General features: G+C 30.7%; 2 protein-coding genes across 2 annotated transcripts in view; both read left to right on the top strand.

The window, feature by feature from the left end:
* Nucleotides 1-5,888: 5,888 nt before the first annotated feature.
* The window catches only part of LOC134827205 (G-protein coupled receptor moody), a 29,528-nt gene continuing 22,134 nt past the window's right edge, over nucleotides 5,889-13,282 (top strand). The window contains exon 1 of the mRNA XM_063839791.1: nucleotides 5,889-6,067. The gene's annotated coding sequence lies outside the window, so the exon portion shown is untranslated. The remainder of the gene's footprint in view (nucleotides 6,068-13,282) is intronic.
* On the top strand, nucleotides 7,877-12,174 carry LOC134837636 (uncharacterized). Its single transcript, XM_063853018.1, has 5 exons — nucleotides 7,877-8,211; nucleotides 8,273-9,589; nucleotides 9,833-10,171; nucleotides 10,712-11,593; nucleotides 11,649-12,174. The coding sequence occupies exons 1-5, from the start codon at nucleotides 7,924-7,926 to the stop codon at nucleotides 12,099-12,101; spliced, it is 3,279 nt and encodes a 1,092-aa protein (XP_063709088.1). The 5' UTR covers nucleotides 7,877-7,923; the 3' UTR covers nucleotides 12,102-12,174.

The following is a 13,282-nucleotide window of genomic DNA, read 5'->3' on the forward strand; positions in this document are numbered from 1 at the left end:
TCTCCAACCAACATTCTATTTTCTGCTTGATTTTCCTTCTCATCCATTTTTCGTTACAGCCAGATTTTCATTGGCAGGATGTTTTCACACTGAAAATCTGTTTCGCTGCACACATGGCTGGATGGCAACCGACAAAATCCGGATTGAAAATGTGATTTTTATGTGCACTTGTTTACCATACGGAATTTGTCTGTTAGTTCGCACCATCGCATCGCTCCCATCATCAACGGAAACAGGTTGGAAACGGGAAGTTGGAAATTTTTGAATATTTTAATTAAAAAGCTGTCGCTGTTCATTTAAATATTCGGCGTGCTCTTTAAAATAATGCGAGGATGAAGGAATTTGAAAAAAATATGAGACATTTTGTCAATATTTGTATTTTGTGCAATAAAAGGATAAATGACAAGCTTCGAGCATTTTAAGGCAGACATTCGACAGACAATCATTGATTCGCATCAAAGTCGTGATTTTTATTGTAAATATTAAGTAGACAATGGCAAGACAATGAAGGACGTGTTTTGTCTTGAGTTTCAATTGTTTTCGTTCTGCCTTTGGCGAATTTTTTAAACAGCAGCATGAATTGGCAGTTTAAAGAGATTTGTCGCATAATTGGAGATGTTTTTAGTTGTTCGAGGAATTATATGACCAGGAAGGATAAGAGGAGCTTTTATCGTTGAATTGAGGATTTTTAACTGAAAAGGTAAGTTTTTTATAATATTTTTTACAATTTCATTAAATTTCATTAAAATTATCATATCTTTAATTTTAAAAAAAAAATTGAAAATATATTAAATCAAAAGAAAAATAAAAGTTTGGCTCAAGAATAAATCAAAATTAAGTTGAATTTTTGTTTAAAAGACTTTTACTTTAACCAAAATTAAAGCCAATTAATTCGAAATAAATAAATTATTTTTTTCATATAAAAATCTTTAATAAATTTTTATTCTTATCTTTGAGAATAATTTTTCAAAAAAAATTAAAAAAAAAAAATTTTTTTAAATTTTTAAAATATATGTTAAAAATAAAATAATTTTTTTTTTCAAAAAAAAAAAAATAAAAAAAAAAATTTTTTTCATATTTTTTTTAAAGTTTCGACTTAAGAAAAATTAAATGAGCTTAATTAGCTTTTTCTTTTGGCTTTGGAGACGAAATTTTGACTTATTCTAAAGCAAAAGCATTAGTTTTTCTTATAATTTTGAAGAATTTTCGACTCTGGTCAAATTTTAGTGTGTAAAATTAAAAGAATTTTTTTTCCTCACAATTTTCTTATAATTTGCTTTAACAAAAAACTAACACAGATTTGATTTTATTAAATTATTTTTAATTTTTCTATGAAGAAACTTGAATTTTCTTTTCAAAATTATTTTACTAAAATACTGATTTGCTTGTTTTTGAACAAATTTATGATATTTTTCGTTAGTTTCATAAAAATTTCATCATTATTGTAACAAATGAACTCAAAACTATCACCAATACTGAAACTCCCTTTGAACCGCTTCCATTGCCATCCACTCCTTTAGCAATAAAATTTGCTCCTCCAGACCGATCTGGATTGTTCACATTCGTCCCGTAATTAACTGCATCCCAATCATTACAAAGCTCCTCTGTACAAGATCGATAATAGGTTTTAAATTGCGCATCGGTTTCAATGTGATCCAAGAACTTTATTTAAAAACAAAATTTGTAAAAAAAAAATTTCAAAAAAATCACAAAATTTTCTTACAATTGGTTCATCTTCACATCCACGAGAAAAAGAATTAACTTTTCCCGCTGGATCGAGCAGTTCTTGTCGGAAAATTGTACAATACTTTTTTGCACAATTAATTATTGCGGATTTTCCTAAACTTTCAACGTCATCCACGCAAGCATCGTCACCCGAATTGGGGGTTTTTGTGCAGATATAACATTTGAGAGCTATAAAAGTTTATTTTCAATTAAAATTTTCCCAAGCAAAAACATAAAAATGTACTAACCTTTCACTTCATAACTCACAAGAGCAGTGAAAAACAAAAAAATTAAGAAAACTTTCATTTTCTGTGAAAGAAAAATAATTTTCAAGAACAAACAAAAAGTCGTCTGTCTTTTTCAAAGCTGTAAAATTCACTGAAAAATCTTATCTCAAACAAAACTTTTTGTTATCAAACAAGCGGAAAGATAATACTATCAATAAACTTTAAAATACAATTAGGCGAAGAACGATATGAATCAGTTTAGTTCACGCCGTCGAACAAATTTATCGTCAGCGTTGTCAGTTCATTAAAGAAAATCCGAAAGGTACAAGTTTTCTAACCGAATAAGCATCATTGATTCAGTTAATCATCGTGAATTGCATTTTCAACAATTTAAATTTAATTTGTAAAGTTGGAGGCGACATTCGCCCATTAAGAAGACGAAGCGAAGAGAGAACAAGAGAGATAGATAAAACCGAAAGGAAAATCAATTTAAACTTTTATTCCTGTTACAAACGTTGAGATGTTCTTATTTAAAGGAAAAAAGGGACAGATGCTTAAAATCGCGTGCAAACCAGAAATTTTCTTTTTCTTTTAGTGAAAGTGCATTTCTTGGATTTTTTTCTTTTTTTTTGCTTTAATACCGTGAAAAGGACAAAGTTTTAACTTCAACGACGAAAAGCAATTAAACTTTTATCGTGGTTTCTTTTACTGCATTTTGAGGACCAAAAAATTAGTTCTTCTTAGGAATTAATGTCTTTTTATTTACTGATTATTGTTTTAAAAATGGGCACTGGGTCGAAAATATAAAATGTCCACTGGGATTAAAATTTTTTTTAATAAAAACTCAAAATATGCAATGGGTTAAATTGAAAAATGTGCAATGGGTTTAAAGTTTTGCTGCATTTTTCACCCAGATACATTTTTAATTTTTACCCAGTGCACATTTTGACTTTTCATCCCAGTGCACATTTTAATTTTTTTTTAAATTGCCGTTAATTCTAAAAACTTTAACCACGTGGTCAACTTAAAAATTGCAATTGGGATTTTTTTTATTTTCAAATAAACTCCGATAAAAAAAATTAAAATACGCCTTGGGATAACATGAGATAACGAGGTTTTAAACGACAATTTTCTACATTATTCTACTTGAAAACGCTCAGTTAGTTTCTTCTTCACTACTTTAATTGATTTCAAATTTATTGTCTGTTAAACTCCTTCGACCGAATTTCACAACCACAATTTTGGCTCATCTCGCCTCGTAAATCACTGAAGACAAACGATAATTGATTCCAACTATCTGTGAATATTCATCAAAATTTATTGTCGAATTACTTCCACATCCGACCGACACACATTACAAATCCATTTAACATCAATTGATGTCACATTGAGTACTTCGAGAGCATATATCACCCGAAAACGAATAATATAGTCCACAAACACCCAAAGTTTTATTACATTGTTCTACAATTTTTAAGTGTTTTTTTTTTACATCGTGGTTCTGTTGATTCTGCTGGAAGAGAAAAAAAAGTGAGAGAGAATAAAATAACAGAAAATGAATTATAATAAAAAAAAAGTTCATGAGGTTAAACACTTTATAGCTCTTGTCACATAAAATGGCACCAAATGTTTAATGGCTTTATAAATTGTTGATCGTTTATGTGCATTCTGTTCTTCTGGTTGCCCGTCATCATTGTCGTCGTAGTTGTCGCAACAATATTGCACTGCTCAGTAACATGTTTCCAGATAAATATCTTCATTCCAGTGTAATTTACTGTACTTGCATGCGGATATAATTGATATGTGAGTCGTAAATTCTAGCAAAATTGAATTAAAATATGAAAACTAGAACGAATGGAGTAACTTTTATTTCCAGAGATGGACTTTTTATGAGACTCAAGTCAAAAACAGAAAACTTTTATTCCAGCTCTGAATGTAATTCTAGAGATTTTACGATCCAAACAACATTCCGTGACATTTTACCATACTTGACGAACAATAAATCCATCATGTCCTTGTGCGACTCTCGGTTTTCGTGTCGAATGAAGAGCCTCTCTCCTTCGTACTCATGTCACTTCCACACACACAAATCCATGCGTGATCAAATCCGATAATCCCCAGTTGATGATGTTGATGCACCTGAGTTTATTTACTGCGCAAAATGTGTATGTTTCAACAACATTAGAGCAAATAACAACAAATCCCCTTTTCAAACCGAACTGAGAGTACGTAAAACGTGATTAGAAACTACAAACATCGCATCATACTTACACGGATATCCTCATTACCGACCCTGACCAAAAAAAAAATCATGCAAAAGGGAACGTCTGATTTGACGATAATTGACGAGTCAGTTGAAGAGTGCAAAGTAGCAGCGAAGAGCTAATAAACAAAAAATGAGGGGACATCGAGTGTTTATTATTAACTGCGATCGACTGACTGGCTTAATTTGGGTCCCCCAACTATTATTTTTATTTATTTAATACGAATTTCTCTCTCACAAAAGAGTTCAGATTATGATTTGACAAAATGCTTTGAGGAGGTTAAATGATCGATTGAGTAACTTAAACCTTTGAGAGAAATGTATTAGAAATCGTTACAAAATGTGCAGCGAGCCAATGTTTATTTTTATAAGTTATCTATTTTACCGAAAACGGAGACCCTTATCAAAAGAAATCCGCTTATGCTACTGTATGGATTGTGTACGAGTACAGAGATGAACGTTTATCTAACAATTGTTTGGGATTAAAATCGGTACAGGTAGGTAGAGTGGGTTAAATTTTTAACTTGTGTATTTTTTTATTTTATATTTTGGAAAATGTTTGATTATTTTAAATATTTATGCCGATTAATAAAATTCAGTCTTAAATCATTTGATATATTTTAACAAAAAGTCTCCGAAATTCAGAAAATTTTATGAACTTTAAAAATATTCATAACTTAAAACCAAATAAAATTTCAATCTCTTAATTTCATAGTTTTTTTAAAACCATTTTTTGCAACAAATTTATTAAATTTCAAAGAAATATTTCATTATGTTCCTTATTTGCTATGCTTCAGAAATTTTATTACAATATTTGAAAATGTTCTTTCCATTCTTTATGAAAATTTTTTGAATCTGAATTTAATTTGATGAGATTTTTAGAATTTTAAAATTGCTTTTTTATCCATGTTTTCTGACTTTTCGAAAATATTTGTTGTAAAAAATCTATTTAATTTCAAAGAAATATTACATTATGTGTTAAGCAATACCTGACCTTTCAGGAGGATTTTTCTGTATTGAAGCTTAGTGTTCCTTCTATCTGGTCTTTATCGCTCGTCTACTTTATTTCATATTACAATTTTTGAAAATGATCGCTATTGGTATGGATGAATTTTTTTGAAATGCGAAAATTGTGTATTAGGGTGCCTTGATATCGTGTGAATGTTGATTTTTAGCATTTTTCTTATATTTATAATGAAAGTTATTATTTTTTAGACTGTTCCATAGCCAATAGCTGCTTAAAGCTTTTTGTATATGTGTTCTGCAGATGTCATATGTCTGTAATGTGTCTGACAGTGAGTCGTTATTTTATATTTTCGGCCCGTTGTAGCGAAGGCAGTTTTTACAAAGATTTGTTGGTGGCAAATTTTTATTCAAAGGTTCTGCAAGTGGCTTTTACCGTCTAGTTAGCCTTGATGCATCAAGTTATCAGTTTGGGTAGTCGTTTTCTGTAAACAAAGTAAAATTATTAATTTAATTAAAATGATAGTTTTAGAAAATTATTGAGCTGCAAAGTCGCGAAATATTGCAAATGTTGCATAATTAATATTATACTCGCTTTGTCAAAATATATCGGTATAAAATTTAAAACTTAATTAAAACTTTTTAACCCTCCCTATCTGTCACCTATCAAAATAAATACAACTTCAGTATTTGATTTGTCGCTCGGGAGAAACGTTCCTTCATGCATTTGGTGTGACAATAAATCAAACAATAACAGATTAAAAACATATCTCGGCAAATCGTAATTCCTCAGTGTAATTCAAGTGCATTATTATCGAAACATTTAGTGAAAGTATCTTAAAACTACACAAAATATCATCCAGCAACATTTGACGACTTCGTTAAAATAGTAAGTAAATTTTACGCATTCTTTGTGCATCCCACAAATATTTCTCATACATTCACACAAAAAATGTAACAAACAAAGAGCAACAGGTACCTGGGCACTTATTCGTTGTTATTGTTTGTACTTTTTTTTTTATATAAGTTGCATTTTTTGAGCAAGATAAATTTCTTTTGAACATTTCATAAGTAAATTACTTCAATTTTTTTCGTGTGTATGATGAATAATGTGCAACATCTCCGTTCATCATCTACAAAAAAAAATCTTCGAACAAAAACAAAGAAACAAAATAATTAAGATTTGAAAAAAAAACAAAAAATATTCACATAATTTTTCTTTTTCATAACAATGCTGATGATCATAATCCGACGTAGTATGCTCGTATGTACCTCGTTCATGACGAATGTTATGGCTGATAGAAAAGAGAGAAAAAAATTAATATTCTTCTTCCTCTATCTTTAAAACAATGTTAATCAGCAAATTATTATGATAATCTGTCTTCTTTCTTCGTCTCGTTTTGGCATGCGGTTTGTGAAATCGTGTATTTATCTACCTACAAAGTTTAAAACAAGCAAGTTGGTGACAAATATTTTTTTTTGTAATTGCTCACTTGATTGATAGTTGAAGGTGAAATTCTGTGTTTGTAACAAGAAGGAAGTACCTTTTTCTAATAAAAACATTACTTTCGTGATTTCATTCTTGCTCGTTTAAGCAATGTAACCCTCCTCTAGCTCATGAATTGTAATTTTGGGTCGACTCTTGATGACCACCATTCGTGATAATGTAAATTTTTCATGTCCATCATACATTAATGGTGTGAACAAAATTTATATTCCATTAAAGATGAGCTTTTTTTCGACGTTGATTATTCACGACGAATTAACTGTATCTAAGCTTGGTTAAAAAGTGAAAGTATCATGACACGGCATCTTTTTGGGTCAAAGTTTTAAATAAATAATTTATTTGGTAAACAATGTTTTGCTAAAATTTTAGTAATTTTGCAAAAATGTAACCAAGTCGCAACTTTCTCACAAATTTTGTTTGATGTTTGAATAAGAAGAGACTTTAATGAGTCTTTTTATAGGTTCATCTTTCTTTTAACTCAGGTTTTTGATGTCATTGGAAAGATGGTTAATTCATTAAATATAAAATTTTCTTCTTTGAACTGAAAATAATTTTGTAGATTTTTCAATGACAGTTTTTTTAAGAAACTAATTTTTGTACGAAAAATTTCGGTTTGCTGCAAAAATTCAAGAAAGTACAAGTGTTAAAGTTTTCTTATCTTGTTTAAGACATTTTACCTTCAGTATTTTTGCTAACCTTTGGCTCTTCTGAAAATTTATTTTTTCAATGGCTTCTAAATTGCCCTTTTGTCCTCTCTTTGATCGGTCTATGGATTATTATTTCGATAAATTGAAAGACATATGGACCATAACGCAATTTTTCCTAAAAATAAAAAAAAATCTGTGTTTAAAACTGATGATACAAGTTCAAGACAATGCGACCTTGAAACCGAACAAATTGTATCCATCGTCTAAAACAAATACCTAAATGCACTAACAACGTTCAATAAAACAATAAACTGGAATAGACACTCGCTCGCGATATCTCTCACCTCTTTTGTTTACTTTTTGTTTTGTCTCGTAAACAAAGCGTTAAATCTCATCGTCGTCGTTGTTGCGAGAGAATCTTTTTCGTGATCTTCGTATCAGCTCGTCGTTCAAAACATATGTTTAATTAATGATTACGTAACCTTGAAGTCGATTCGTTTGCCGGCTAATCATTCAGTACACACGATATCATTCCCACGATTAGACGTTCTTTCATATCAATTCGTAGTATTTTTTGTAAATTACAAAAATATGACAAGTCATGAAAAAGAAGTAATCGTCGAGACGAATTCTTGTCGTGTCAAAGGATTATCTAAGAAAAGTCTCTTAGGTGATGATTATTATTCGTTTCAAGCCATTCCTTACGCAAAAAATCCAGTTGGAGATTTGCGATTTAAAGCACCTGTTCCCGTGGATTCATGCCCGAGTGACATAATCGACGCCAGATTCGAAGGTCCCGTACCTTTTTATGTCGAAAGTCACTTTGAAACTTATCCACAAAGTGAGAATTGTTTGCATTTAAACGTTTACAGCAAAAATGTAAGATAATTTGAACTAATATAAAGTTATTTTATGACTAATATTTTTTCTACTTACTCAGTTAAATCCATTGAATCAACTCGCCGTGATTGTCTTTATCTATGGCGGGGCATTCAACTCTGGTTCGAGCATGACAAAGCTTTATGGACCCGATTATTTCATGCAAAAAGATGTCGTTTTGGTTACCTTCAATTATCGCGTTGGTCCTTTGGGTTTTCTGCATTTTGACGATCCTACGCTAGGTGTCGCTGGCAACGCTGGCCTGAAAGATCAACTTCTCGTACTGAAATGGGTTCAAGCGAACATTGAGAAATTTGGCGGGAATAAAAATAATGTCACCTTAGTTGGAGATAGTGCTGGAGCGGGATCTGTTAGTTACCATTTAGCTTCTGAAGCCTCAAAAAATTTGTTTCATCGAGCAATTTTGATGTCTGGAACGACATTTTGTGATTGGGGAGTAATGGCGCCAAATCATTTGGGATTCTATCTTGCGAACGCTACTGGATGGAATGGAAATGGCGGCGAAAAAGGGGCTTATGCGCATTTATTGACTGTCGATCCGGAAGTTTTAACGAAAGCTAGTACTTCAATTTTGACAGATGAGCATCGAAAACAAGGATTGATCTTTCCCTTTGGACCGATGGTTGAAAATTATGACACTGAAATGTCTTTTCTTCGAGAACATCCTGTTAAGCTTTTAAGAAATGCTTGGAGCAAAGATATTGACATCGTTATTGGCTGTACTTCACTTGAAGGATTAATGGTTGCCAATACTTCAATGTATGAAGAACATCGTAAATCTAATGAACCATCTTTATTCATTCCTTTCGCTGCTCAAACCGGAAAATCTCAAGAGCAACTTTCACAGGATGTTAAAAAAATTAAAGCTCTTTACAATAATTTTCAAGATAAAAAGTCATTTTATGAGTTCGTTTCTGACTCACGATTTGTCCATGGAGCTCATCGTAACGTCTTATCACGCCTTCATCATCCTGGCCTTGGTAAAACTTACTTTTATCGTTTCTCCTACGACTTTCCGGAACGAAACCATCATAAAATCGTTTTTGGAGCTAAAGGTCTTGCTGGAGCTGCTCACGCTGATGATCTTTCCTACATTTTCACGAATGGTTGGGCGCCACCTCCTGCCAAAGATACCGCTGAATGGAACGCCATTCAAAAAACTCTCGATTTTTACGTAGGATTTGCCATTCACGGAAGTCAAAAGATGCAAGAAATTGGCTGGAATGAAGTCAAAAAGGAAGATTTGCCTTACAACTATGAAGGTATGGAAATTGACCAAGAATGGCGAATGCAGAAAATGCCAGAACTATCAAGAATGCCCGTCTGGGATGATTTGTTTCAAAAAAGTGACTTGTATTGACAACTATCACTAAAATAACAAACAATAAAAATAAAATTAAATTTTATCTCTGTGTTTGTTAGCTCTTTGCATATTTATCACTCATAACAAATAAAATGCAATAATGCGACTTCGGGTGATTTCGTGCATTCTTAAAAGTCAGAACAACAACAAATAGACAAAGATAACAAATTGTCGTCATCGTCGTCGTTGTTTGTCGTTACTTTCGTGTAAATTAAGCAAGTAATACTCGCTCAGTAGTGTAGAATTCTTTTAGTAGTGAAGACGTCTTTATTGCAAAAAAAAATCTCTCTCAGAAAAATGACTCAGGAAGTGTTGATTGACACGAAATCTGGCAGAGTCAAAGGTCTTTACAAGGAAAGTCTCTTAGGTGACGAATATTTTTCGTTTCAAAGCATTCCGTATGCAAAAGCGCCAATTGGAGAACTGAGATTTAAAGCTCCTGTCCCAATCGATCCGTGGGAAGGAACAGTAGATGCCACGAAAGAAGGACCTGTTCCTCATTACGCAAGAAGTCATTTTGGTCATTTGGTGGTCAAATGTGAAAATTGTCTACATTTGAATGTTTACAGCAAAAATGTAAGATTTTTCTATTGTTTTGAAAAATTTAGCAAAATAATTTCAAATTGACTTATATTTTCAAAAATTGACAATTTAATTTTTTGTTAAATTGAGAAAAACTTCTAAAATGCCTTTGAAATATTTAAAAATTATAATTTTGTTCTAAGAATTGTTAGTTTTTTTTACAAAATTTTACCTAAAACTTGTAAATGTCAATTCAAAAAATGGCCGTTAAAAATTTGAAAATCGCTATCTTGCTAATTCAAATTTGAACTTCACTTTTCAGTTTCACAAAATTTCTGAAAATAAAAATAATATCCGTAAACGTGAAAAAATATGAAAAATGAAATTTTTTACATTTTGAATTAGCAGTAAAGCGATTTTCAAATTTTACCATTATATTCAAATTGACGTTTTAGGATTTTAAGATCTTTTTGAAATTTTTATTAAAAAAAAACAAAAAAAAAATAAAAAAAAATTCGTAAAAGCCTTAAGTTTATCGGAATTTTGCGGAATTTTACAAAACCTTATCTCTTTCTTTGTCTTTTCGACATCAAGGTTCACCCAACCCAAAAATTGCCTGTGATAATTTTTATCTATGGAGGTACTTTCAACTCTGGCTCTAGCAGTACGACTTCTTATGGTCCCGATTATTTCATGCAAAAAGATGTCGTGTTAGTTACCTTCAACTATCGCGTTGGTCCTCTTGGTTTTTTGCACTTTAATGACCCATCTTTAAATATTCCCGGCAATGCTGGTCTCAAAGATCAACTTCTCGTCCTGAAATGGGTTCAAGCGAACATTGAGGCCTTTGGAGGTGACAAAGATAATGTCACTTTAGTCGGAAATAGTGCTGGCGCAGCTTCCGTTGGTTATCATTTGCTCGTCGAAGCTTCCAAAGATCTCTTTCATCGAGCAGTTTTGATGTCGGGAACAGCTTTTTCAACTTGGAGTGTAATGCCGCCTAATACGTTGAGCTTGGATTTGGCAAAAGAGACTGGATGGGATGGCAATGGCGGAGATCGAGGTGCTTATGAACATCTTTTGACTGTGGATGCGGATACGTTGATGGAAAAAAGTAAAAATTTACTCACTAAAGATCATTTATTGCAAGGAATTTTATTGGCATTTGCTCCAATGGTCGAGACCTATGACAGTGAGTCGAGTTTTATGCGGGAACATCCAATTAAGCTCGCTCGGAATGCTTGGAGCAAAAATATTGACATCGTAGTTGGTTTTGTGACAAATGAGGGACTTTTTCAAACCACGAATGAGAATAAAATGTTTTACAAAATGGTCCCGAGTTACCATCTAGTTGTGCCTCAAGACGCTAGAAAAGATAAATCTGAAGAAATTTTGATGAATCACGGAGAAAATATTAAGAAAGTCTATAATGACTTTCAAGATCTCTCAACGGACAATTTGAAACCATTTTTTGACGTAAGAATTTAACTTTTTTCTCGAAAACTCTGTATTTTTATAACTTTTTTTGCAGTTCGTGACTGACTTGACATTCCTTCACTCCATCCACCGCAACATCCTCTCGCGTTTCAAGCACGAATCAACAGGAAAAACTTTTCTTTATCGCTTTTCTTACCACTTTCCAACGCGAAATCATCGCAAACACGCTTTTGGTGCCGCTGCCCATGACGGAGTTTGTCACGGCGACGATCTTTCCTACCTTTTCACGAATGCTTTTGGTCCAGTGCCGGAAAAAGATACCGATGAATGGCATGCGGTGCAAAAAACAGTTCAGTTTTTGACAGATTTTGCAACTAAGGGAAGTCAAAAGATGGAAGAACTTGAATGGAAAGAGATTGAGAAGCATGAGTTGCCTTATGATTATTGCTGCATGCAAATCGGGCATGAATGGAAATATACCAAAGTGGATGAAATTTATCGGATGCAAGCATGGGACACGATCTATGAGGAACATGAATTATGTTAAGTGACCAAATTTGTGATTTTAAAACAAAATCTGACAAGTATTATAAAATAAAAAAAAAGTTAAATTTTTGAAATTTGATGAAAATTTTTAATTTTTATCATAAAAAAGCCAAATATTTTTAAATCTCCTTGTTAAAATTCGGCTAAAATTCAAAATTTGTTTTTAAAATTTAATTTGAAAAAAAATTAAAATATAAATAATTAAAAAAAAATATGGCAAAAAAATTTTAAAAATTATTTAGAATTGTTTTTTTTTTTTAATTTTTTTCCAAATTATACAAAAATTATAGAAAAAATTTATGAGAAAAATCCAAACTTATTTGAAAAAAATTATTAAAAAAAAATTGAAAATTTGTAAAAAAAAATACAAAAAAAATTTTTTTAAATTTTGAAATTGGGTAAAAAAATCGAAAAATAAAAATTTAGAAATAAAATTAAAATCATTCATTTTATCACAAAAGTCCTTTGAATTATTGAGTTAACTTGAAATGTGATAAGCTTTCAATTTTATTTACAAAATTATCTTATCTTTAACTTTTAAAATCATTATGCTGAAGTATTAAGTATAAATTTTGTGTTCACTATAGATTTCGAGGCAAATTTACTAACATCTGAATTTCAACAAAATAAGTTATCATAAAAAATATTTTTTTTCTAAAATAAATAAAAATAAAATTTTGATCAATTTTGGAAAATAAATTAAAAAAATGATGAAATTTTAAATTTTATTACCTAAATAATTTTAAATAAAAATTATTTAAATAAAATTAAAAAAAATTAAATTAAAAAACTTTAATAATTAAAATAAAAAAAAAATAAATAAATAATAATTTTAATAATATTTTGCATAAATTCAATTAAATTTTTGCTTATTTAATATATCGGTTTTTTATAAATTAATTTTTAATTCATTAACTAATAAATTGATTTTTTTATTTTTTTTATACCTACATATTTAATATTTTTTTAAATTAAAATTTTATTTAACTTAAATTATAAAAAATCCTTAAAAATTTAAAAATTAATTGTTTACTACAAAATTAGAAAAAAAACTTACGCGTAACTGAAACGAACTTCAACATTTTAATCTTGACATTTCCGTGATGCTTCTTTAATCGCATCGACATGACAATCGCTTCTTCTCCCATAAGTAAACAATAAAATTCCAAATCATTTAATCGC

The sequence above is a fragment of the Culicoides brevitarsis genome, chromosome 1 (genome assembly GCF_036172545.1).
Source record: "Culicoides brevitarsis isolate CSIRO-B50_1 chromosome 1, AGI_CSIRO_Cbre_v1, whole genome shotgun sequence".
Classification (NCBI taxonomy): domain Eukaryota; kingdom Metazoa; phylum Arthropoda; class Insecta; order Diptera; family Ceratopogonidae; genus Culicoides; species Culicoides brevitarsis.

Bases quoted from the DNA above. Each gene is read 5' to 3' on its own strand.
- LOC134837636 (XM_063853018.1), top strand. From the start codon at position 7,924: ATGACAAGTCATGAAAAAGAAGTAATCGTCGAGACGAATTCTTGTCGT. The intron at 9,590-9,832 runs TGACAACTATCA...CTCGCTCAGTAG, and splicing joins TTCAAAAAAGTGACTTGTAT to TGTAGAATTCTTTTAGTAGT. The intron at 10,172-10,711 runs GTAAGATTTTTC...TTCGACATCAAG, and splicing joins TGAATGTTTACAGCAAAAAT to GTTCACCCAACCCAAAAATT.